General features: G+C 44.2%; 1 protein-coding gene across 9 annotated transcripts in view; it reads right to left on the reverse strand.

Annotated features, from left to right (window-relative positions):
• B3GALNT2 (beta-1,3-N-acetylgalactosaminyltransferase 2) overlaps window positions 1-26,197 on the reverse strand; it is a 345,788-nt gene that overhangs the window by 290,956 nt on the left and 28,635 nt on the right. For 5 of the 9 annotated variants that reach the window (XM_033936239.1, XM_033936238.1, XM_033936241.1 and 2 more), the window contains exons 2-3: window positions 21,257-21,404; window positions 6,099-6,199 (exon numbers count right to left, since the gene is read on the reverse strand). In XM_033936239.1, coding sequence (XP_033792130.1) covers window positions 6,099-6,199; window positions 21,257-21,404 — 249 coding nt within the window. Of the gene's footprint in view, window positions 1-6,098; window positions 6,200-21,192; window positions 21,405-26,197 lie in introns of all 9 variants that reach the window. The other 4 variants (XM_033936247.1, XM_033936246.1, XM_033936245.1 and 1 more) reach the window with 2 other exon arrangements.

Raw genomic sequence — 26,197 nt, forward strand, 5'->3', positions numbered from 1 at the left:
GAGAGGCAGAGCAATGCTCTCACGCTCTTCTCCTCTCTGGATGCCTCTGTGTTCCCAGCAGCCCACAGGTATCGGTGTGGGGGCTGAGAAATGGCTGTGTGCCTCAGGAATCGCTAATTTTTCAAAGGTAGAGGTCTCCTGTTGGAACGGGGAGAGGCGGAGCAGTGCTCCCACGCTCTTCTCCTCTCTGGATGCCTCTGTGTTCCCAGCAGCCCGCAGGTATCAGTGTGGGGACTGAGAAATGGCTTTTAATAATAATAGTTTTATTTATATCCCGTCATACCTTAGGGTTCATGCTTAAATTTTAATATGCATAAGTGTTCTTATAGAATGAACTCACTATCCACAGTAATATGGCCTCCTTTTATATAATTGCCTCCTGTACAGCATAACAACAAGGACATGCCATGAAAATAATGACCATCATGATGAAAACTAATCTTAGAAAGATTTGTTTCATTCAGTATACAATTAAGCTGTGGAATCTGTTCCTGGAGGATATGGTCCAGACAACAAACATTTTGGGATTCAAAAGAGCGTTGGAAAAGTTTCTGCAGGAAAATTCCATAACATATTATTAACCAGGGAGACTTGGAAAGGCTCACCCCTAGAAGGCTGAAATTTCTTCACTTTAAATTTATGCTAACCTCTTTTAATTCTGCACTTATACGGGTCAAGCAGGACTACTATATCCAACTAACTCCCATCTTCTATTTGATATGTTGAACTGCCTCCTCAACCCCCATCGTCTCTTTGCCACGCTGAACTCCCTCTGCAAAGTGCTCCCACCTCCAACCTCTCCTTCCAGACTATGGCTGATTACTTCCATGACAAGGGTCACAAAATCGCCCTTGAATTCATTGCAAAGTCACATCCTTCTCCCCTCCCCACCATCCACTCTCCTGACCTTCAAACTTGCACCATCCCTTCTTCCTTCACCTAAACAACTCAGAAGTTCCCCTCGCCTAGTTCCACTCTCTCAACCCTCCATCAACTACTGCTGACTTTTCTTCCTTTTCTGAAATCAAAGAGGAAGAAACCGCAAATTCTGTCTTCCACCAAGCCTACCACATGCCCTCAAACCCTATTCCCACCCCTCTACTTGCTGGACCCCACCTACCCATCCAACTATCATCCTGCCCATCCAACCATTCACCTGCCCATCCAACTATCACCGTTCTGTTTCTATTCAAGATACTTGAGCGTGCTGTTCTCCATCGCTGCCTTGACTTCCTTTCATTCTGACAGATTCTTGATCCTCTACAATCAGTATTTCGCCCCCAACATTCCAGAGACTGCCCTCACCAAAGTCTGCAGTGACCTGTTCATGGCCAGATCTAAGAGCCTTTACTCGATCTGCATCCTTCTTGACCTGTCTGCTGCCTTTGATACTGTTAAACCAGCTTACTCCTTGATACACTGTCCTCGCTTGGATTCTGCAAATCTGTTCTCTCCTGGTTTGCCTCCCATCGTACCTTTAGTGTATGTGTTGGTGGGTCCTTTTCTGCTGCTATTCCACTTGCAGTTGGCGTACCCCAGGGTTCTGTCTTAGGATCTCTTCCTTTCTGTCTCTACACCTCTTCCCTCAGTGCCCTAATCTCCTCCCATTCTGCTGTCCCTCAATATCTCTCCTCTTCTCTCTCCTTATACACCTCCTAGAGAACTCTGTTCCTCAGATCAGCTGACTGCAGATGAACCCTTCTCCTCCACTGCCAATTTCAGACTTTGTTCCTTTCATCTAGCTGCCCCCTATGCCTGGAATAAACTACCTGTTTGTCCACCACGCCCCTTCCTTTGTTTAAAAGTAGACTGAAAACCTATCTTTTTGATATAGTCTTCAATCCATAACCCGATTCCCCACTGCTCACCAACTTAGCCAGCGATTAACCATTTCCCTTAACTGTATCTATGGCATCCTAAATTGTATCCATGGCATCCTATTTGTTTGTCTTGTCTGTTTAGATTGTAAGCTCCTTCGAGCAGGGACTCTCTTCTTCGTGACTCTATACAGCGCTGCATATGTCTGGTAGCACTATATAAATAATAATAATTAGTATATAGTAAATGACGGTCCATCCACTCTGCCCATTAGTTATTCTTATTATTATTAGTAGTAGTAGTAGTAGTAAATAGCTTTGAGACGTATGATTGATCTACTTTTTGGGATCTGCTGGGATATCACTGCTCGATGAACCCTAGAGGGTTCAGCAGTCATGTTGTATAAGAAGCTGTGACAGGCAGGAGCATGTGAGCATTGCTCCAGCCTATAGGACATGACTGGACCACCAGAGATTAAAAACATAGGCCTGGGAGTAGGAAGAGCCTAGCCTGGGGTTTGCTGCCTTCGGTGGTAGGCAGTGGCGTACCTAGGGTATGTGGCACCCGGGGCCCATCATTTTTTGACACACCCCCCCCACCCATGTAAAAAAATATTTTTTGTAATGACCATGAAACGGAATAAATGGTCAGAATAGAAACAGGCAGTGAAAATTTTCTTATATTCCAAACATAACATAACATAAATTATGTCTGAATTGTCATGACATCAGAAGTACATATGGAGTAGTTGCAGGTGATGCTTGGGACAGTTCTGATTGTGTTAGTTCGGTTTTATGTGTTTTTTTGAATAGAAGGGTTTTTATTTCTTTTTGAAGGTTTTGCAGTCTGTGGTCGATGTCAATTGGTTGTAGAGTTGGGGGGTCGAGTGTTGCAGCTCGAATGGCTAGGAGGTTGTCGAACAGTTTTTTTCTTTTGACGTTTTTGGTTGGAGGATGTGTGAATGGTGCGTGAGTTCTCCTATGTCTGTTTGAAGTGGATTGAATTATTTAGCTGAAGAAATTAGTTACCTCCTCATCCCACACACATTAATTCTCTTCCATTTTTGTTCCCATTATAAAAAACACTGATAAGTTCCCAGAAAAAAAATACATTAAAATAAGAAGTGAAAACAAAGGCCCCTACAGATGAGAACATAACATAAGAATAGCCTAACTGGGTCAGACCAATGGTCCATCATGCCCAGTAGCCCATTCTCATGGTAGCCAATCCAAGACACTAATACCTGGTCAAAACCCAAAGAGTAGCAACATTCCATGCTACCGATCCAGGGCAAGCAGATACTTCCCCCATGTCTTAATAACAGATTATGGACTTTTCCTCCAGGAATTTAAAACCAGCTACACTATCTGCTTTTACCATAACTTCTGGCCACTTCATTTTTAAGTTTAGATCTTTCCTTTCAAACAGAGACCTTGCTAGATGTCAAATATAGCACATAACTTCACATGGACTTAGCTGTGCAGGAAATGTGAATCTCCTCATACACCCACCATATAGTGCAAAAATGTGCAAAGGTCTGTTTTTTTCTTTCGATCACTACATAGCCTAATGCCACACATGCAGCGCTGTTACAAACATATTCTGTAGGTCAATGCTAAGGATAACAAAGTTTCCTTCCTTGGACCAGAAGGAGATACTGATAAACCACTGGAAGAGATTCCAAAACAACACCCAAAGACCCACTCAGTGTGTGAACCAGTTGAGTGGAGTGGACTAACTGGGGGGTGGAAATGGGCCCGGAGTTTGCTCAGCAGAATTTCCCAGACCACCTCTTCCTCTCAATACATTGACACGCTGCCACCACCACCACTAGGAACACCTCACTGGGTAGGCCAGCTATGCTATAAACTTTATAAAACACATTATTATATTTTCTTATAAAGCACATATTTTAACTGAACTCTGACATCCTCAGCCTTTCCATTCACAAAAATAGAAGGAAGAAAAGTTCCCATTTCCTGCTGTCTCATGTCCCCGGCCTATACAATATTTTTTTTTCTGCAGACCCTTCAAAAGTCTGACCAAATCCTCGTTTCACTTGCATTATAAAGTACTGAGGATGCCATCTCTCCCCAATCCCAGGTCCTAAAGTCTAAGACAGTAGCGCAAACTAATGCTGCCAGATTCAGGAAAAAAAATTTCGATTTCGATTCAGCCTATTGAATTGGTTTTTCAATTTGATTTTCCTGCCCAGTTGGGTGATTTTTTTCAAAACTCCTGGTGGGTTTTATAGCTTTTTCACCCCCCTTTGGCTTCTCCTAACCACACTGGTGCTGTGGTGTAAATAAAATAAAGAAACAAAAAGGACTTTTCCTCTCTCTGTTAAATCCTAGCTCACGTTTGCAGTCCAACACCAGCTCTGGCAAGATACACATTTCAAATCTGACATATTGTAATCACAAAACAGAAAATAAAATTAATTTTTCTACCTTTTGTTGTCTTGTTATATTTCAAATCTTGTTGGTCCAAGGCTCTGGTTTTCTTCTGATAACTTGCTTGCCAGGGTCTCCTTCTTTCTGCATGCTAACCATCCATCTGCCAACTCTGTCCTCTCTTTCCATTTCCCTTCCCTCCCCAGGTATCTTTCCTTTTTTTCATCTCCCTCCACAGATCCACCTTTTCTTAACTACCCTTTCATCCGGCATCTCTCCCTCCTTCCCCACCACCCCAGGGTCCACCATCTCTCCCTTTCTTTTCCCAATTACCCTCCTATCCAGTATCTCTATCCCTCCTCCACACCATCCCTTGTGTCCAATTTCTCTCCCTTTCTGTTCCTTCCCTCTCTAAATCCCATGGTCCATCATCTCTCTCCCTCTCCTCTATTTTCAGACCCATTATTTCTTCCCCCCCCAAAGTTTGGCATATGCACGTCTCTTTGAACACCCCCTTCCCTCCGTGTACTTCTAAACCAGGGTCCCCCCCAAAGGCCTGTCCCCCCTTAAAGGTCTGCCTGTCCCCCTTGAAGGCCTGTCCCCCCCTTGTAGGCCTGCCCCCCCCTTGTAGGCCTGTCCCCCCCTTGAAGGCCTGCCTGCCTGTCCCCCCCTTGAAGGTCTGCACCCCCCCAGAAAGCCTGTCCCCTCCTTGAAGGCCTGTCCCACCCACTTGTAGGCCTGTCCCCCCCCTTGAAGGCCTGGCTGCCTGTCCCCCCTTGAAGGCCTGCACCCCCTTGAAGGTCTGCACTCCCCCCAAAGGCCTGCACCCCCCCCGAAGGCCTGCACCCCCCCTTGAAGGCCTGTCCCACCCCCTTGTAGGCCTGCCCCCCCCCTGAAGGCCTGCCTGCCCCCCCTTAAAGGCCTGTTCCTCCCCCTTGAAGGCCTGCACCCCTTGAAGGTCTGCACACCCCCCGAAGGCCTGTCCCCCCCTTGAAGGCCTGCCTCCCCCCTTGAAGGCCTGCCTGCCTGCCTGTCACCCCCCTCCCCCTTGAAAGCCTGCCTGCCCTCCCCACCCTGAAGGCCTGATGCCCCAACCCACCTCGAAGGACCGCTCGCCCCCCTGGCCTCCCCGCACCACCTATGAAGCAGCCGCAGCAGGATCGCAACGTCAGCGATCCCTGCGCTGCTTAGGCGCTGCTTCCTGCGCCGCGGTCCCGCCCCTCCTCTGCTGTCAGAGGAGGGGCGGAACCACGGCGCAGGAAGCAGCGCCCAAGCAGCTCAGGGATCGCTGACATCGCGATCCTGCTGCGGCTGCTTCATAGGTGGTGCGGGGAGGCCAGGGGGGGCGAGCGGGCCTTTGGGGGTGGGGGGGGACTGAACGGCAAGGCCAGGAGCACCCCCTCAGGGCTGGCACCCGGGGCGGACCGCCCCTCCCTTGGTACGCCACTGGTGGTAGGGGATCAAGACTGGGATCAGGGGGTGAAGGAACTACTGCGAGTCCCAGGGGGGTGAAGGAACAAATGCAAGTCCCAGCTGATATTTGAATTCGACCTGGATATTCAATGCCAGTGCCTACAAATGACACAGCATTGACTATCTGGAGCTGATTCTGCCTATGGGGGTCTTTATCTGCCTTCATTTACTATATACTAATTATGGCAAACAGCATTAAAAAAACACAACCCAAACCTATGTTGATTGTTATGAACTGAATATCAACTGGACAGTTTACAGTATTACATAAGTCCTCGTACATACCTTACCCCCCCCACCCTAAAAATGTATTTTTACATTGCTTCACTCCTGGTCAATCTACAATAACTATAACATTACAAAGTTAAAAAAGAGATAAGTGTTAAAAAAAAATATACACTGAGGCAATCTTACTTGGGTTACTGATATTCAGAAGTCTGCAAGAGTAAGGATCTTCTCGGTCTTCCACAGGTACATCACAACCATGAGCGCCTATAATAAACTTCACCAGTACACTGCAAGATAAAGCGCATTTCATTAACATTTGTCAACAAGAGTATAGCAAGTAATAAAACCACATAATTCTGACTCACTAATGTAATGTTCTCCATAAATCACTAAATTTCAATAAATGGCCTCCTAATAGCTTAACCCTTCCCAGGGATTATAGGATGGTCTGAGTTACTGTTTTAGATTACAATATATTATTTATTGTTAGGGATGCATTTTGCCATATTCTCTACTTTATTGATATGTTTAATTTGCCAAATGTATTTCCTACAGTATTATTTTGTTTTTGTAAACCTTTTTAAGTTAAAATTTTATCTGATAAAAAAAGTTATGGTAGGCAAGTATCTGATAGATAAGTATAACATACTGTATACAGCAAAATCTTGGATTGCAAGTAACTTGGTTTGCAAGTGTTTTGCAAGACAAGCAATACATTTTTTTTACATTTGAACTCGATATACAAGCAAAGTCTTGCAATACAAGTACATACAGTATACACACATCACATCATCACAATTGAGCTGATGGTTCTTCTCTCTCTGACACTGCGGGAGTGTAGTGACTGTTCTAAACAAGCAAAGTCTTGCAATACGAGTACATATAGTACACACACGTCACATCATCACAATTGAGCTGATGGTTCTTCTCTCTCTGACGCTGAGGGAGTGTAGTGAATGTTCTAAACAAGCAAAGTCTTGCAATACGAGTACATACAGTACACACATCACATCATCACAATTGAGCTGATGGTTCTTCTCTCTCTGACGCTGCAGGAGTATAGTGACTGTTCTAAACGAGTGAGGTCTTGCAATACAAGTACATATAGTATTTTTTATTAAAGCTTTTGGGTTGTGGAACGAATCATCTGAATTTCCATGATTTCCTATGGGGAAATTTGCTTTGATATATGAGTGCTTTGGATTACAAGCATGCTTCTGGAACGAATTATTGCCGCAAACCAAGGTTTTACTGTATTTGGTTTTGAAGCATTTTCCTGTTCCAGTCTCATTGCTTATCAAATCAGTAACACTTTCTTCAAGTCTTCAAACTCTTTTGGTTTTTGGGTTTATATTACTTGGATCCAAGAAGCGTAATTACTCTTCCATTTTCTTTTTTTGATTTTAATTAAAAATAAGTCTGCATAATAAACATGAAAACATGAAAAAAAATCCATAAGCCAATGAAAGTCCCTTTCCCATCCCATCCCCCATACAAAGGAGTGTCTACAGCCAGAAATTAAAAAAAAAAAAGTACCATAAGACAGAGACCACAGAGCAGCTCAAAATGGAGAACTCCCTATGTTCTCCTGGTTCTACTATCTCCAGAAGTATAAGACATCCCAAACTTTATGAAAAGCCAAAATTTGGCCAGGTATACATGGTCCAATTTGCAGAGAACTACTGTAATTAAGGGTGCAACAGGATTTTTTCACATAAGAACATGCCGCTGCTGGGTCAGACCAGTGGTCCATCCTGCCCAGCAGTCCGCTCACGTGGCGGCCCTCTGGTCAAAGACCAGAGCCCTAACTGAGACTAGTCCTAACAGCGTATGTCCTTGTTTAGCAGGAACTTGTCTAACTTTGTCTTGAATCTCTGGAGTGTGTTTTCTTCTATGACAGACTCCGGAAGAGCGTTTCAGTTTACCACCACTCTCTGGGTGAAGAAGAACTTCCTTACATTCGTACGGAATCTATCCCCTTTCAGCTTTAAAGTGCCCTCTCGTTCTCCCTACCTTGGAGAGGGTGAACAACCTGTCCTTATCTACTAAGTCTATCCCCTTCAGTACCTTGAATGTTTCAATCATCTCAATCTCCTCTGTTCGAGGGAGAAGAGGCCCAGTTTCTCTAATCTTTCGCTGTACGGCAGCTCCTCCAACCCTTTAACCATCTTAGTCGCTCTTCTCTGGACTCTTTCGAGTAGCACCATGTCCTTCTTCATGTACGGCGACCAGTGCTGTATGCAGTACTCCAGGTAAGGGTGCATCATGGCCCGGTACAGCAGCATGATAACCTTCTCCGATCTGTTTGTGATCCCCTTCTTTATTATTCCTAGCATTCTGTTCGCCCTTTTCGCCGCAGCCGCACATTGTGTGGACAGCTTCGACTTGTCGGTCAGAACTCCCAAGCCCCTTTCCTGGGAGGTGTCTCCAAGTACCGCCCCGGACATCTTGTATTTGTGCATGAGATTTTTGTTACCAACATGCATCACTTTACACTTCATAAAGTAAATAGAATGGACCATTAGGTAAAAATTAGTCATTAGGTCTCAACAAATTATATTATCAATACGTTACATATCATGTGACCTTTTGACGACTTCTTTATGGTGCGACGTTTGAACGTCACACGTTGATTCGGTTCATTTGATGAATCATCCCAGACGGCGTGTTCTCTCTTTTGGGAGACCTGAAGGTAATTCATTACTAGTTTTTGAAGTTTATTTCCAAAATATATTTTTGATATTTGACAACTACAACACATTCATTATTATTCTTTGTTTAATTTTATTTTTAGTCTTTTCTTCCTGATGACGCTATTCATAGCGAAACACGATCGGTGTTGGAGGAAAAGAGGAAAAGTCGGACACTTTGCTTTAGCTTTTAGACTAAGATGTTTTAACCACACGTTGATTTTTATTTTGGGTTTTGTGGTTGTTGTGGAGACTCACTTTATTCAACATTATTTCTTAACCAGCTATAACAACATGGAGTAACAACTTGGAATAATTTTTTGCACTAAATTAGTTATCACCAACGATCAGCCTTTAAAGACAACTTTTTTGAGCAAACCCATTCATGAGTGGTGAACTGTACAATATTTTTCAACCAAAGTGACATCTTGTGAATTCAGCTAAGTATTCATCTATTTACATCTTTTATTTTAAGTTTGCTTGAACAATTTATATCTCATAAGATGTTTAGGGCTGGTAGGGAGGTGAGTGCAATGATGTAAAGATCATATATCTTTATTCTTATAATCTGCTGGTTTTGAATAAGATATCACACTGAGCACTTTCAAAATTATTTATAAATACTGTTTATTATTCAAAATTCACTTTATTAGTTATATTGTTTAAACTGTGAATTAAGATTAGAGATTTTTTCTCCAATTTATTTAGATTTTCACTTTACACTTCTCCACGTTGAACCTCATCTGCCTTGTCGCAGCCCATTCCTCGAGCCTGATTATGTCACGTTGTAGATCTTCGCAATCCCCCTGCATCTTCACTACTCTAAATAACTTCGTATCGTCCGCAAATTTTATCACCTCACTTGTCGTACCTATGTCCAGATCGTTTATGAAGATGTTGAAGAGCTCGGGTCCAAGCACTGAGCCCTGTGGCACCCCGCTGGTGATGCTCTTCCAGTCTGAGTATTGTCCATTTACCCACTCTCTGTTTCCTATGCTCCAGCCAATTTTTAATCCATGTAAGTATTTCACCCTCTATTTCATGGCTTGCAATTTTCCAAAGTAGTCATTCATGCTTGATGGGCCACCGCGGGTGCGGACCGCTGGGCGGGATGGACCTATGGTCTGCCTCAGCGGAGGCAACTCTTATGTTCTTATCCTTGTCGAATGCCTTCTGAAAGTCCAGATATACAATGTCGACCGGGTCGCCCTTGTCTATCTGCCTGTTCACTCCCTCTAAGAAGTGCAGCAAGTTTGTCAAACAAGATCTGCCTTTGCTGAAACCGTGCTGGCTGGTCCACATCAGACCGTGTCCGTCAAGGTGATCAATGATGCAGTCCTTTATCAGCACCTCTACCATCTTTCCCGGTACCGAGGTCAGACTTACCGGTCTGTAGTTTCCCGGTTCTCCCCTCAAACCTTTTTTGAAGATCAGCATAACATTCGCCACCTTCCAGTCTTCTGGAATCTTTCCCTTGTTGATCGACATATTGGCTATCAGCTGAAGCAGTTCAGCTATGGTCTCTTTCAGTTCCTTGATGACCCTCAGATGGATGCCATCCAGTCCCGGGGATTTATCGCTCTTGAGCCTATCAATCTGAATGTATATCTCTTCTAAACTGACCATCAACCCTGTCAGTTTCCCGTTTTCACTTCCAGCATATAGCCTGATGAGTTCCGGTATGCTGTGTATATCCTCTTCGGTAAATACAAATGAAAAAATTGTGTTCAGTCTGTCGGCGATTACCTTGTCCTCCTTTAGCGCTCCCTATATTCCTTGGTCATCCAACGATCCCACCGCTTCCTTCACGGGTCATTTCCCTTTAATATATCAAAAGAAGTTTTTTGCTTCCTTGGCTATTTTTTCCTTGTAGTCTCTTTTGGCCCCTTTCACTGCCTTATGGCATCTGTGTTGATGTTGTTTGTGTTTGTTCCAGTTTTCAACCGTTTTTGATCTTTTCCATTCCTTAAACGAGGTTTTTTTTGTCTCCAGTTGTGAATAAATTTGTGGCCAACTTATGCACCTTAGGCTTTATCCCAAAAGGTTTGAAATGTAACAAGCACATCTCCACTGGGTAACTTGTTAAAGTTAAACAGTCAACCAAAAAGATTGTGTTTTAGGCACGTCTACCATATAAGTTACATCTTGCCCAGGGCTCTGTAATATTGCCAACACTCCGTAATGTTGGAACACTTTAAAAAGACTCTGAGGGATGTAGCTTCTATCCTGTTACTGGTTATATACACTTTAAATAAATATTGAAAGCTTTTCTCCCATTGCTTCACTTATCTCAAAAGATGCCACTAAATCAGACTCTTACTACTTAGTATAAACATGTTATAAAGGACAAAAGGACCAGATATATCCTAGAGATCCAGCTTCTACCACTACTCCCCCTCACTTTCGGTTCCACAAATATTTCCTCTAGACCAGTGGTCTCAAACTCGCGGGCCGCCAGGTACTATTTTGAGGCCCTTGGTATGTTTATCATAATCACAAAAGTAAAATAAAACAGTAGCTTGATCTTATGTCTCTTTAGCTATAAATTACATTATTATTAAGACTTAGCCAAAAGGAAATATTTATAAACTATAAAGAGTTTTACCTCATGCAAAATTATCATCATCCTCTATAATAAAACCCTAAGCACACATGCGCACTTAGGACAGTGTGTTCCCTGACAGCGTGATGTGTCCCCCCGTGCTGAATTCCATTTTCAAACACGGAGGCAGGGAACACGCAGTCAACTTCCCCCTCCCGCTCTCACTCACTGTAAGGTCCCAAAATTCACCGCTGCTGCTCTTCTTCAAACCAGCCGAGGCTCGCCGGCCGGATGTAGCGAGCCTCACAGGCCGCTCTCCACCTCGGTAGCACGTTCTCTCTGACACAATCCCGAGGGGCGAGATCATGTCAGAGGGTGGAGAGCAGCTTTGAAGAAGAACAGCGGCAGCGGTTCGTGCCGGTGAGCCAGGAGAAAGCAGGAAGCCGGGTTTGGGAGCAATACAGGCAGGGGGCCAGGGCGAGAGGGAAAGGGGGCTGCTTTGGGGGGAGGGGTGTGCTGGGGCAGGCAGCAATCATGCTTTGCTCTGGGAGGGGGGGAACAGAAGGGGGCCATGGAGCAGGCAGGCAGGCATGGCACAACAGGGGGCCAGGGGGAGAGGGAAAGGGGAATGACAGAGAGACAGGGGGCTAGGGAGAGACACAGACAGAAATGACAGACAGACAGGGGGCCAGAGAGACAAACAGAAAGGAAGACAGCCAGCATCCAAGGAGAGAGACAAATAAAAAAAACAGCCAGCATCCAAGGAGAGAGAGACAAATAATAAGACAGACAGCAGCCAAGGAAAGAGAAAGAGAAAGAGAAAGAAAGACACACACACATATTTATTCTAGCACCCGTTAATGTAACGGGCTTAAAGACTAGTTTCTTTAATAAGACATTAACTATTTTTTTTCTGAGGCCCTCCATGTACCTACAAATCCAAAATCTGGCCCTGCAAAGGGTTTGAGTTTGAGACCACTGCTCTAGACCCAGCTCTCTCTGAGCCCTATGCATTATGTAATCCTATATTTGGACATATTGAAAAAAGTAAGACAGGGAAAGACCATGCTCTTAATGCAATTCTGAGTACATCTCCACCTCCTCCAAAGTGACTTAATGTGTAGAATCACTTAGCCGCCCAATGTTGGAAAGTAGTATAACATGTGCCCAAGACAAAACCTGGGGCATAATGTATTGCTGTTTCTAGAAAATATTGCAGGTCTGCAAAAGAAAAAATAAGAATAACTCTCCCCCAAATAAGGTACCAGGTAAAAAGAAGACAACTTATCCCCAAAGGAGCCTGCTTTTCTATATCAAAAAGGAGACACTTTGGGGCCCAGGGAATTGTCCAAAGCAGGGTGGAGCCATCCATAGTTGTTCCATCTATACCCAGATCTTTGGTGAATTGGTAAGCCATTCTGCAATGTGAAATTGCATTACCTGACAGTAAAGAACAACTATATGCCAGACTTGAGTGACTCGAAAATAATTATTAGTCAATCTCTACTGAACTCTCAGATGCCTGCTCTGGTGAATCATCAAAGATTTCTAAAACCAAAATAGCAGGAGAAGGTATCATTCATTGAGAACAGTAGATAAATTTTTGTGCTTCTATAACAAACTATAAATAAATAAATAAATAGTGTAGAAAACTCAAACGTTACACTTATCTTTGGTTTTCAAGTGTCGGTATTGAATTCATTGTAGTGTGAATAACCTTACGGCGCCATTTTGTCTCATTAATCGAGCTAGCTGCACAATTTTTGACCCCTGATGAAGCCAGTGATGGTGAAACGGGTCCCCGTAGGGTTATTCACACTACAATGAATTCAATACCGACACTTGAAAACCAAAGATAAGTGTGACGTTTGAGTTTTCTACACTATTTATTTATTTATAGTTTGTTATAGAAGCACAAAAATTTTTCTACTGTTCTCAATGAATGATACCTTCTCCTGCTATTCTGGTTTTAGAAATCTTTGATGATTCACCAAAGCAGGCATCTGAGAGTTCAGTAGAGACTGACTAATAATTATTTTTGAGTCACTCAAGTCTGGTATATAGTTGATCTTTGGATTGAATAGACTTGTTCCATTGACTGTGATTGAGTATTCTGACAATAAAAAACAAAATTTATTTTTAAAAATGTAACAAAATAACATACACAATGCATACATTGTGAAAAACCTGTCCCTGGTTTTTGGATTTATAAAGAACTTCTCTTTGGACTTTTTGCGGGAATTTTCCTAAAGTATGCAAACATTTACCTCCTCAATGTATCAAAAAACTGTCATTGGATGGACAAGGGCAGAGTCATAAATAAAGTAATTTTGGTAAAATTATATAATTTTTAGAGCCTGAACCCTGCCTATCTATGACAGATTAAGGCCCTCCTGCCTATCAAGATCTGGGAAAAGCTCAGTAATCTTAGAGGGGAAGTAGGGTTCATGTGAAATTTACATCTAAGTATCTACCTGTGAAACCTACCTATAAGGAAACTGCTGTTGCAGGTGATGCTCTTCCCCAGATCTATTGTGATATTTAAAATCTCAGATTTGGACATATATACCTTAAAGTCCGAAACGTTCCCATAGACAGATAATATGGTAGCTACCTAAATTACAGATTCCCAGGACTCTGCTAGATAATATCCGTAAAAAGCTAAATTTTTTTATGCCAACCGACCCCAAGGAATACCAACCATCTCTACCTGGTATAAAAGACCTGAGCTAAGGATAGAGTGCTTGGTGGTCTTCATCATAAGGCATATGGGAACAGACTTAAAAATTTCAATATGTATACTATTGAGGAAAGGCAGGAGAGGGGAGATATGATACCAACGTTTAAATACCTACATGGCATAAATACACATAAGAAGAGTCTCTTTCATTTAAAAAGAAGCTCTAGAATGAGAGGGCATAGTATGAAATTGAGGTGTTAGGCTCTAAGGAAATACTTTTTCACAGGGTTGTAGATGCGTGGAATAGTCTCCCAGTAGAGGTAGCAGACAAAGACTGTCTGAATTCAAGAAAGTGTGAGATAGGCACATGGTATCTCTTAAGGAGAGGAGGAGATAGTGGATACTGTGTATAGGCAGACTGAATGGGCCATTTATTTGGTCTTTATCTGCCATCATGTTTCTATGTTTCTAAGAGTAAGGGTGTTAGGGCCATGCTTCGTTCCCTGACACACATAGGTGGGCGTAAAAGTTCCATTAAGAACATAAGAAGTGCCATCTCCGGAACAGACCCTAGGTCCATCAATTTTAAGGCAAGCTAGGAGACTGACATAGAGCAAATAGACTCAGTAGAGAAATCACCCAGAGAACCTCAATTTGTCAAGACAGAGAACTTAAAAAGCTGAGATACTTGATCAAATGCTTTCGTCACATCAAGAGAAAGCAGAAACATGGGTATGGCTTCTGTTCATGCTTGATATATGAAATGCAGGTTTCTCTGAATATTATCAAACGTCTGTCTTCCTGTTACAAAGCCCACCAGAGAAGACAAAAAACGTTCTAAGTGCCTCCAACCGGCAGTTCATCGCTCAACCCCCTGCGCCGATACCAGCGGGCAGTCCATCTCAGCAGGGTCTTAATCATCGGAGTGTGGGAGCACTGCTCCACCCCTCCCCCGAACCAGCACGGGATCCTGCTACAACTAAAAGAAACAGCTCCAACGGCACGCCGACGAAGGCGCACGACAAAGGCGCGTGCGCCTTAGTGCGCGCCTTTGTGAAGCAACTGCCGGGAAGCCGTCGGTCCCACTACTAACAACCCAACCACTCTCTGAGAGCAGTCACAATTCCGCGAGGAGCTCCATGAGGACACCAATGTCCCACACCAGGTCCAACAATCTCAGCACCTCCCAGAGCTGACCACCAGCAGCGCAAGAACCAGGCCAGAGATTCTTCCAGCCTGCCACTCCCATAAGCCAATCTGATAAGTACCTTCCATGACTACTATACTATCTATTCCAGACTAAGATATCTTAACACCTACACTATCTTTCAATACATGATGGCTTCCATACAAAACTACCTGACCTTATTTCTCTTCTTTTTTTGGGTTTGTTACAAAAACTGGTTAACCAAGGCACTACTCTGCTCCCCAATTCCAATCCTCATAAGGCCTCGCCCTACCAACCCAAAACCCCAGAGGCCAGCTCAACGCCTCATTCTTGACTGCTCTGAATGGGGCCCCTTCCAAATCCCGGTTGTTCTCCCCTCTCGCAAACCAAAGAAACCTCACAGAAATATACACCGATCATTAAGGAAAATCACCCACTCAGTCCCAGCTGACACTCCTCAGTCCTAGGTTTCTACTTAAACATCCGTTCTATCAGGAACAAAGCCCAACTAGTTAAAGACTGGCTAGAGGAGACTAACCCTGACTTCGTCCTCTTAACTGAAACATGGTTGATCTCCGACAACGATATCATAATTCGTGAGTGTCTACCACCTGGGTTTAAAATTACCTCCCTACCCAGAACCTGGGGAAGAGGGGGAGGACTAGCCATCCTAACAAGAGACGCTTTCGAGCCCACCATCCTAGCCTCGAAATCCTCAATGAACCTCAAAATTCTTTCCTGTAAACCCCAGTCAGACCAGCTAGAAGATAGCTTAATTATCACTCTATTTTACATCCCTCCCAAGAAATGGCCCACCGCCAAAGACAACTTCTCTGAATTCCTCTTCACTAACTCAATTAGAGGTCCATACAACCTACTGATCGGTGACCTAAACATTCACCTAGACCAGGTCGATCGGAGTGACACTAAAGATTTACTTTCCCTCATCACCTCTCTAGACTTCTTCGTACCGACCTCTGAAAAAACCCACCATAAAAGATCACCAACTTGACCTAGCAACCTTCTCCTCCAAAGATCAACTCCACCCCAAGATTCTCTGGGAGCTAGCCACTTGGACAGATTCCCTATGGTCAGACCACCGACTATGCAACCTCCAACTTAACTGGCAAGCAAGATGTCACCCATCCTACCCCAAGCTGGAAAAAAGGACTAAGAAAATGATATCCACTAGAGGCTTTATCAACCCAACAGAATTCTGGTCACACTATGACCTCTCCTCCAACCCGGATCCTGACTCATTCACAGCTGACTCTTGGACCAGCACAAGCACACAGATCCTAAACACAATGGCCCCCATTAAAAATAGGAAAATGAGAAACAAAACTACAGACGGTTGGTTTGACACTGAATTAGGATCAGTGAAACGGAAATTATGGAAACTCGAAAGACTTTGGCTGAAATCTGGTGACAGTAAAGAGAGAACAAATTGGACAACAAAATTAAAAGAATACAAAAAACTTATAACTACCAAGCGCACTAACTTCTACACACTAAAAATCGGCTCCCCTTACCCCGACATCAAAAATCTTTTCAAAATAGTCAACAACCTTTATGACATTCAGACCCTAACCTGTCCTATCTCAGAATTCCCTCCACCAGCCAATGCCCTAGCTGAGTTTTTCAACAGCAAAATCTCCAATCTGAGATCCTACCTATCGGGCGTCACAGCCAACCATCTGAACTACCCAGTTGCTCAGCCCTTTGGCAAACCTAGAGCGGATCTTCTCTGGAACAACTTTAAATCCCAACTTGGCAACAATTCTGCTCGCTCTATTCAAAATACGCCAATTTCCACTGCAAACTAGACTGTTGCCTACCTAGAGTAATGAAAGTTGCCCCGGTCACCTTCAAAGCCAAGTTACATACTTGGCTCTCTTCCCTTTTACAATCAGGCACTTTTCCTGAGGACCTAGGCCAGATCCTAATCACCCCGATTGTAAAAAACCCCAAAGAACCCATCAACCTAACATCAAATTACAGACCCATTGCGAACATCCCCTTCTTTGCAAAGTTAATAGAAGGTCTGGTCAACCAAGACTTAGTATCCTACCTGGACAAATTCAACATTCTAAACGACAACCAGTCAGGATTCCGACCCAGTCACAGCACCAAAACTATTATTGCTTCTCTACTAGACTCCCTCCATTCCCTGTTCAGCAAGGGCACAAGTGCACTAGTACTTCAGTTCAACTTAAGTAATGCCTTCGACTTAGTTGATCATACCATCCTCTTAGAATGTTTGGAGTCAATCGGTCTCTCGGGCAATGTTTTAAAATGGTTCCAGGATTTCCTAAGTAAGATCATACCAAGTTTACTGTGACAATACACATTCCTTCAGCTGGGTAAACGTATGTGGAGCCCCGCAGGGCTCTCCCCTGTCCCCCACTCTGTTCAACATCTACCTGGCTGCACTAGGGAACCTATTGCAAAACCTGAAAATCAAATTCTACATTTACGCTGACGACATTACCATAGTCTTTCCCCTAACCAGCGTAACTCCTGAGACAAAAAAGTCACCTGGCATCTATCCTTAAGCAAATCGAACTATGGATGTCCGACTTCAAATTGAAACTCAACTCAGATAAAACCAAATTCTTCCTGGCTAGACCAAATGACAAAATCAAAGACTCATCAATCTCTTTGAACGGTCAAATCTTTCCCATCACAGATTCCATAAAAATTCTAGGAGTGATGCTAGACCGCAACTTCACCTTTGAATCTCACACCGACTTACTAGTCAGAAAATGCTTCTCCGTCTTATGGAAACTAAGAACCATCAGAAAATACTTCGATGCATCCTCATTCCGCTTACTGGTGCAATACTCCATCCTGAGCTTACTCGACTACTGCAACATTATCTATCTGGGATCCATCAAAAAAACTACGTATCATCCAAAATTCGGCAATTTGACTGATCCCGGAATTATATGCATTGGCTTCCCCGGGAGGTGTTAGAATTATTTCCCTCGTTTAAGAAGGAGTAGCAACATGACCCCTCCTTACAGGAACTGTGGCAGCAAGTAGGACACCCGGAGAAGCCGGGGGTCCAATATATCTCTAATGGAGGTCTGCTATACCAGACTGCAGGGAAGGAGGGGGCTAAGGGGGCAACGAATCAGCGGGTAGTGCCAAAAGGGTTCCAGGAGACCGTGCTCCAGATAGCTCACGATCATCCTGCGGCTGCTTATAAGGAGGCGGAGGCAATCCGGGTGCAGGTAATTAGCCTATTCTTCTGGCCGGGAGTGGGCCCAGACATGCAGGAGTTTTGCAAGGCTTATTCCTTGTGCCAGAAGTTGGCCACTCAGAGACCCGGCAACGTATCCCTAATTCCCCTGCTCGTGGTAGCTAAACCTATGGACAGGTTAGGTATGGATGCCATAGGCTCGCTGGTTAAAACCCCTAGGGGATATTGTTGCATCCTAGTGGTGATAGATTTTGCCACTCACTTTCCCTGGGCTTTCCCCTTAAGGCGTATCACCACCCAGGCTATAATCCCTGAATTAAACAAACTATTCTGTATGATGGGTTTCCCTAGGGAGATACTTACCAACCAAGGGAGTAATTTTCTTGTGGGAAATATGAAGGTCCTATGGGAGGCCTTTGGGATTCGCCCCAACCCGGACCTCTGCATACCATCCCCATGATGGTAGAGCAGTTTAACCAAACCTTGAAGAAAATGCTTCAAAAGGGAGGAAAGGAAAATCTCAACCACTGGGATCGTCTGTTACTCTTTGCCCTATATTTAGCTAGAGAGAGGATTCATGAATCATTGGGGGTCAGCCCCTTTGAAGTGATGTTTGGCAGAGCACCTAGGGGGTTATTAGATGTTTTAAAAGATACCTGGGACCCTCCAGAGATAGCGCTCGCTAATGTGCTATCCTACTTGGCTACGTTAAAACAACGATTAGCAGAGAGGATCACATGATGCTGTGAGTGGGAAAGCAGCTTGTCTTGCCGGCTCTGGAGCTTCGTCCCCCCCATTAACTTATTAGCGAGAGAATTAACACTTCTACACTTGATTTTTGAGTTCAAACCTGTTTGGCCCCTGTATGGACAGATTTTTGGCTAAAAACACTCCAGCAATGTCCACAAAAGCAGCAAAAAAAGATCGGGACAAGGGGAAACAAAGCAAACAAAAAATGGCAGAGACGCCTCGTGGTGAGCCTACCCAGATCACAGCCGAGACTTTGGCAGAATTAAAATAGCTAATATCGTGAGCCCTGAGTCCCAGTATGGAACAGCTGTCGACACAATTGGCTAAATTAGAGTCCCTCTTGGAAAATAATTCAAAGAGGGTCACAGAACTTGAGAGCAGAGTATCCACGGTGGAGGATGGCAAGCATGCAATGGAAACTGAGGTAGAATTTATTAAAATTCAGTTGCGCCAACAGCAAGACAAAACAGAGGATTTAGAGAACAGGTCCCGACAGGGAAACTTACGATTTATGGGCTTCCCTGAAACCATCGCGGACTCAGTTCTTCTTTCGATGGTGGAGTCTTGGCTTGCTAGTGAACTGCCCCTGCTTTCCTCACTTGGCCCGGCTCGATTTGAACGAGTGCATAGAGTGGGGCCTTGTGCTGGGAAAGATCAGTGCCCACGGGTGGTCATTGGTAAGCTTAATTATCGCCACAAAGTTGAACTTCTCCAGGCCTATCGTTTGAACAAGGAGTCTCTACTCTATGATTCTGTTTCCATCAGGATAAGCCAGGATTACTCTGCAGCCTTAACCGACAAAAGAAAGGTTTTCTATCCCTTGTGCTCCAAGTTGGTGGAACAGAAGCGCCAATTTATGTTTTTATACTCGGCTATTCTGAAGATACAACATGTCTGACTTGGTGACCCTCGCGGGGGAATTTATTAACAGTTGGAGGCATCACCACAATCATCTACTTGAGGACTGTGGGGTAAGTTCCTGTTTGGTAACTGCTGGCTACGCTGGTTTGTTTGGCATTTAAGTGCAGTGCAGCTCTTTTGCACAGTATGATTTGTATTGCTTCTTTGGAGGGACGGGCACCGATGGCACCAGTGCCGTGATCTGCTTCCCAGATTCCATTGGGCCGCTGGATGGCTTTTGGCACCTTGGGGGTATGGAAAGGCAATGGGGAAGGGGGGCTGTGGGGACAGGGGTTAGGGGATTGCTTTTTATGTTTTCCAGAGTAAATACGGGGTGTATTCTATGTTGTGATAGTGGGCTTCATGGGTGCGTTTCTTGTGGGGGGGGGGTTTCCCTTGGGCAGAGGCTGGGCGCCTGGGGGACTTTTTTGGTCTTGTAGTTGTAATGCGTTGTGTATCATAGGGCTGTGAGTAGTAAGACATTCAGGATCCTATCTTGGAACATATGAGGTATCACCCTCCCATTAAAAGAACATCATGGGGCAAACCCAGCCTGCTTACAAGAGACCCGACTTGCCAGAGAGGAACATACCAAATTGCAGAAGGGATGGGTGAGTCAGGTTTTGCTTGCCTCATCTACTCATAAAAGGGCGGGGGTTGCTTTATTGGTAAGGAAGGGGTTTCCAGGGAAAGATATCTTTATTATTGGGTTACTTTGTCTGGACAGTAACATAGTAACATAGTAGATGACAGCAGATAAAGACCCAAATGGTCCATCCAGTCTGCCCAACCTGATTCAATTTAAATTATTTTTTTTTTTTTAATTTTTTCTTCTTAGCTATTTCTGGGCAAGAATCCAAAGCTTTACCCGGTACTGTGCTTGGGTTCCAACTGCCGAAATCTCTGTTAAGACTTACTCCAGCCCATCTACACCCTCCCAGCCATTGAAGCCCTCCCCTGCCCATCCTCCACCAAACGGCCATACACAGACACAGACCGTGCAAGTCTGCCCAGTAACTGGCCTAGTTCAATATTTAATATTATTTTCCGATTCTAAATCTTCTGTGTTCATCCCACGCTTCTTTGAACTCAGTCACAGTTTTACTCTCCACCACCTCTCTCTGGAGCGCATTTTTTTTTAATTCTCGCCGAGCTCCAGAAAGGGTTCAGCAGGCCAAGTATGAAACCCATCAAAAAATAACAAAAAAATTAAAATATATATTAAATTAAATTAAATTAAATAAGGAAAAACTGGAGGGGGCAGCAGAGCCCTCTAGTGAAGGAAGAGGGATTCAAAAGCTGGAGTGGATTCCTTCAGCACTGCTCGCGAGCATGATGATATTACCTATTCATCCAGAATGACATACCTATTGCACTAGAATAGGCATCAGTAAAAGTCAGGTTATTACCGCTGGTTTAATGTTGGGTGATGTTTCAAGGATTTCAACCAAGTATTCCTTATTACATTTCGCAGTTCAAAGTTGTGCCGAGCTGATAATATACCTACGACAAGATCATAATGTCTAGGTTCCCACTGAGGAAACAATATTGACAGACCTGAAATGAAAAAACACAGATTTATTACACTTTCATAGAAACTATATGCTATGTAGAAAGTCTTATTCAAAGACATACATACAAAAATAGGAAATTATTCAAATGACAGAATATTTCAAACGAAAAAAAACCATGATTAACTTCCAAGACATAAAATCTCATTAGAAAGCTTTCTTAGCTTGAAATCACATACTCTTCTGCTTTTATACAAACCTTCTTCACTTTCTTGGGGGGAGCGGAGGGGTATCTTTACAGATGGCTTTAATAAAATATCCTAAGGTTATGCATGGTGCCAGGAAGGTTTTATGTGAGCAAAGGGGCGAAGCTTGGGTGGAGTGCAGAAGATTGCAATTTACATTTATTGTTTATAAAATATGTGATTATACATACTTTATATAGGAATACTTGCACATCTATTCCCAAGCAGGCATGTAATTCTATAAAGGAGTGCCTATTTTTGGGTGCCCAGAATGTGCCTATTTAGAGCCTATTCAATAAGGAAAAGTAGGCAACTATATTTTATGCATAATTTTATAAATGATTCCTATATTTTAGATGTAATCATTTACATCAATCGCACAGCTGGTGTGAATGCTTGTGCCTAGATCAGTGGTTCCCAAACTTTTTCAGTTCAAGGCTCCCTCCTCACTCCATGGTCTAGCATCTCTCTCCCCCTCAATCTGATATCTCTTTCTACTCCTTCCTTTCCCTCCCTCTTCTCCCCTATAATCTGGCATCTCTCTCCTCTCCTTCCCTTCCCCCCTCCCATTGGGTCCTTCTCTCTTCCTTTCCCTATGGTCTGTCCTATCTTATCCTCTATCTTCCCTTCCCTGGTCTGGCATCTGACTGCTTCCTGACTCATCCCCCCCACTGATTTTGACAGATTTTCTTGCTTACCCCTTCCAATCGGGTGATTTCCCCCCTCCAGCAAGATCTGATACCTCTCTCTCCCTTCCCCAGACTGCAGCTTGCAATCTTTGGGCTGCCTTCGGTAGTCTTGGAAGCTTTACCCTCTGCTACAATTTCCTGTCCCCACAGAGGTAGGATGCTGTAGAAGAAGGAAAGCTTCCAAGGCCACCGAAGAAAGTGATTTAGGCTGCCAGTGGCCTGAAGATTGTAACCTGCAGCATGGGGTAGGGAGAGAAGTTTCCTACTGGGGGAAGGAAAGAGGGGTGCCAGAGCAGCAGCTCTGCGTTTTCCTCCACAACACACAGTTTAGAAAACACTGTCCTAGATTGTTAAAGAATACATGCAGCTTATAGCATTTTAGATTGTATGTACATATTCACCCTGCTCATATGAGTGCCAATCTGAACAGTACATGCTATTGATCATTTATAAATTAGACTCAAAGGCACCCAACTCATATAACTTCTTAAAGAAAAAGGCAATAGTAATTCACAGCCTCAATATATAAGGGATTACAAACCTTATATACTTAAACCTTTTTTAATTGCAAAATCTCTCGCATGATCCTCAGCGAGGTCACCTCCCCACTCAATAAATCTTCATAATAGGTGGCTTTACACCTCCTCTCATCATCAGTTCCTTATATTTTCTTAAACTTTTTTTGTGCTTGTATTCTTTATAATTTTCATATAATTTAATGTTTAAATACTTAAATAGTTCATAAATAGTGGCTAAAATAAATTTACTTAGCTTTAGATCAGCTCAATTTCTGGTCTCAGTTCATAGAACGGGGATAACCTTGATCATTTATACACATATGACTAGAATAATGGCATTTATGTGCATTACTGCCACCTAATTCTAGGTGCTTCATATGAAATTATCCCCATATCCACTTGCACGTACAATTTATAGAATAGGGTCAGTTATATGCATAACTTAATGAGCTGCTAATTGGCATCGATAAATAATTATTGGCTATAACTGGTGTTAATTGGCACTAATTAGCAAGTATACGCATGACCCTAGCCCACATTCTATAAATTGTACATCCAAATTCCAGAATGCGCAACTGCAAGGGGACATGCACTTGGGAGGGGTATGCTGGCAATTGTATGCATAGGTTATAGAATATCTCAGTTACATGTGTAAACATTTATACTAGTCAAACCTAAGGTTAGCATATAAAGCATAGCTATTTACCGTAACAGGTGTTATACAGGGACAGCAGGCAGATATTCTCAACATGTGGGTGACGTCACAGACTTGATTGAAGACCTTCAAGCTTGCGATTGGCCCACACATGCGCGCATGCCCCTCCCGCCCGACCTAGGGCATGCGTCTCCTCAGCGTGGCCTCAGTTCAGATAGCTAGCAAAGAAGCCAACCACGGGGAGGTGGGTGGGTTGCGAGAATATCTGCCTGCTGTCCCTGGATAACACCTGTTATGGTAAGTAACCGTGCTTTATCCCAGGACAGCATATTCTCAACCTGTGGGAGACCTCCAAGCTAACATGAATGGGATGGAGGGAGAGTTGGCAATTTATAAGAACAGATTTTGCAAAACAGACTGCCCAAAATGGCTATCACGCCTGGAGAAAGTATCCAGACAGTAGTGCGAGGTAAACGTATGAACCGAGGACCAAGTGGCAGCTTAACAGATTTCCTCAAGCAGAGTGGAGCGGAGTAAAGCAACAGACGCCGCCATTGCTCTGACCTTGTGGCCTGTGACTCGACCCGGCAGGGAGAGACCAGCCTGAGCGTAACAGAAAGAGATACAAGCAGCCAACCAGTTAGAAATGGTCCGCTTAGAAACAGAACAACCCAAGCGATTAGGATCGAAAGAGAGGAACAGCTGATGTGACAAACCTGTGGCCAACTTTGTCCCTGTAAGGGATAAAAGCAGAACACGGTCCCTGGTCAGAAGGGCTGACCAGGTTAAAAGTAAAGGTTTGGTTTTGGCTGACTACCCCTCAGACAGTGAGGGAGGGCAGGAGAGACAGGAACATAGGTACATCCAGCAGAGAGCGCCATCTCAGGACAGATACTCTAGAAAGCCTGATAGGACTCTTATTGAGAAGTGGAGTCCCAGTGCTGGAAGGTATGCTCATTACCAGCCTAGGAGAAACCTGAATTATTTCCCTAGGGATTTCCTGCCTAACACAGCTGCTCCTAGGAGAGAGGGGTGGGGCTTTAACCCACATAAAAACAGAGTATGGGATCTCAGTAGGGAGAGCAGAGACGGAGCTAGGGCTAACGAGCTCAGGCAGCGGCAGGAGAAGCAGCAGTGCTTGGATGCGGATGAGGGGAGAGCTCCATGGGAAAAAACCTAAGTAAAGTTCACAGCTTATCTAATGCCATGCTGTGTTCTGTTGGCCATGAAGCCCAGCTGATAGTAACGAGCTGTGAAGCCTGCTCTGCAAAACCTATCCCTGTCTCAGCTAGGTAAGCTGAAACGTTTGAGAAATTCATTGCTAGGTTTGGGAACTGTAATTACTCTGGCTGTGTTCACAAGGTGTTTGCAAAGTTTGAAAGTTTATTTTCCTGATATTTTTCATTTACCTTTACTCCTGGTGAAGAGGACTGTATTTAGACTGAAAAGTCCAGGGTATTGAACTGGATGTGGCATTTGTAGCAAGCCATTCTGACGACTGCAAGCTATTTTGTATTTTATATTTTTGCCATGACATGCGGGTGGCTGAGGGTATTCAGACCCCCGGGTTCAATAAAGTACAAGAACATTCTTTTGTAACAAGACTTACCTGTGTGGTCTTCTCTTTACAAGCTACTCTCAGTGTGGCCTGGCAGACTAGGCAGACGCCTAGGTCTGTTATAACCCGAAAAGCCTTCCTCCAACCTGAGGAGGCCACGCCGACAGGCCAGAACTCAACACACCTAATCCCTCTGCTGGTTAGAGCAAGGGATAAGTGTGTCACACTGGGGAGCAGAACGATGAGGAGCGGTGCGCTTCAAGTAGAAGGCCAGCGCACGCTTACAATCAAGAGAATGCAGAGCCACTTCTCCAGAGTTAGAATGGGGCTTCGGAAAAAACACAGGAAGAACAATGGATTGATTGATGTGAAACTCAGAAACAACCTTAGGCAAGAACTTGGGATGGGTACGGAGAACCACCATATCATGATGGAAGACAGTGAAATAGGGGTCCGCAACCTTGGCTTGAAGCTCACTGACCCGACAGGCAGAAGTGAGAGCAATGAGAAACACAACCTTCCAAGTAAGAAACTTCAAGTGAGCCCGCCCTAGCGGCTCGAATGGGGGTTTCATCAAGCGAGTAAGGACCACGTTAAGATCCCAAACCACCGGAGGAGGTTTAAGGGGCGGATGAACGTGGAAAAGGCCTTTCATGAAGCGGGAAACCACAGGATGAACAGAGATAGGCTTCCCGTCAATCGGCTGATGAAAAGCAGCAATGGCACTAAGTTGGACTCGAACCGAAGAGGACTTGAGTCCAGCGCCAGACAAGTGTAACAGATAATCCAGGACAGCAGATAAGGAGGCAGACATCGGCTCCTGCTATCGAGTAGCACACCAGGAAGAAAAGCGGGTCCATTTCTGATGGTAACATTGGCGAGTGGACTCCTTCCAAGACACCTCCAGGATGTCCAGCACAGGTTGAGAGAACTGGAACGAGGGCATTAAGTCTTGAGGAACCAAGCTGTTAAGTGCAGAGACTGAAGGTTGGGATGAAGTAGAGAACCTTGACTCTGCGTAAGCAGAGAAGGAAAAACAGGCAGAAGAAGAGGCTCCCTGGAGCTGAGCTGCAACAGAAGGGAGAACCATGGCTGTCGGGGCCACCGAGGAACTATCAGAATCATGGTGGCACTCGTGGACTTGAGCCTGACGAGAGTCTTCAGAATCAGAGGG

This window comes from Geotrypetes seraphini, chromosome 3, assembly GCF_902459505.1.
Source record: "Geotrypetes seraphini chromosome 3, aGeoSer1.1, whole genome shotgun sequence".
In the NCBI taxonomy this organism is placed as follows: domain Eukaryota; kingdom Metazoa; phylum Chordata; class Amphibia; order Gymnophiona; family Dermophiidae; genus Geotrypetes; species Geotrypetes seraphini.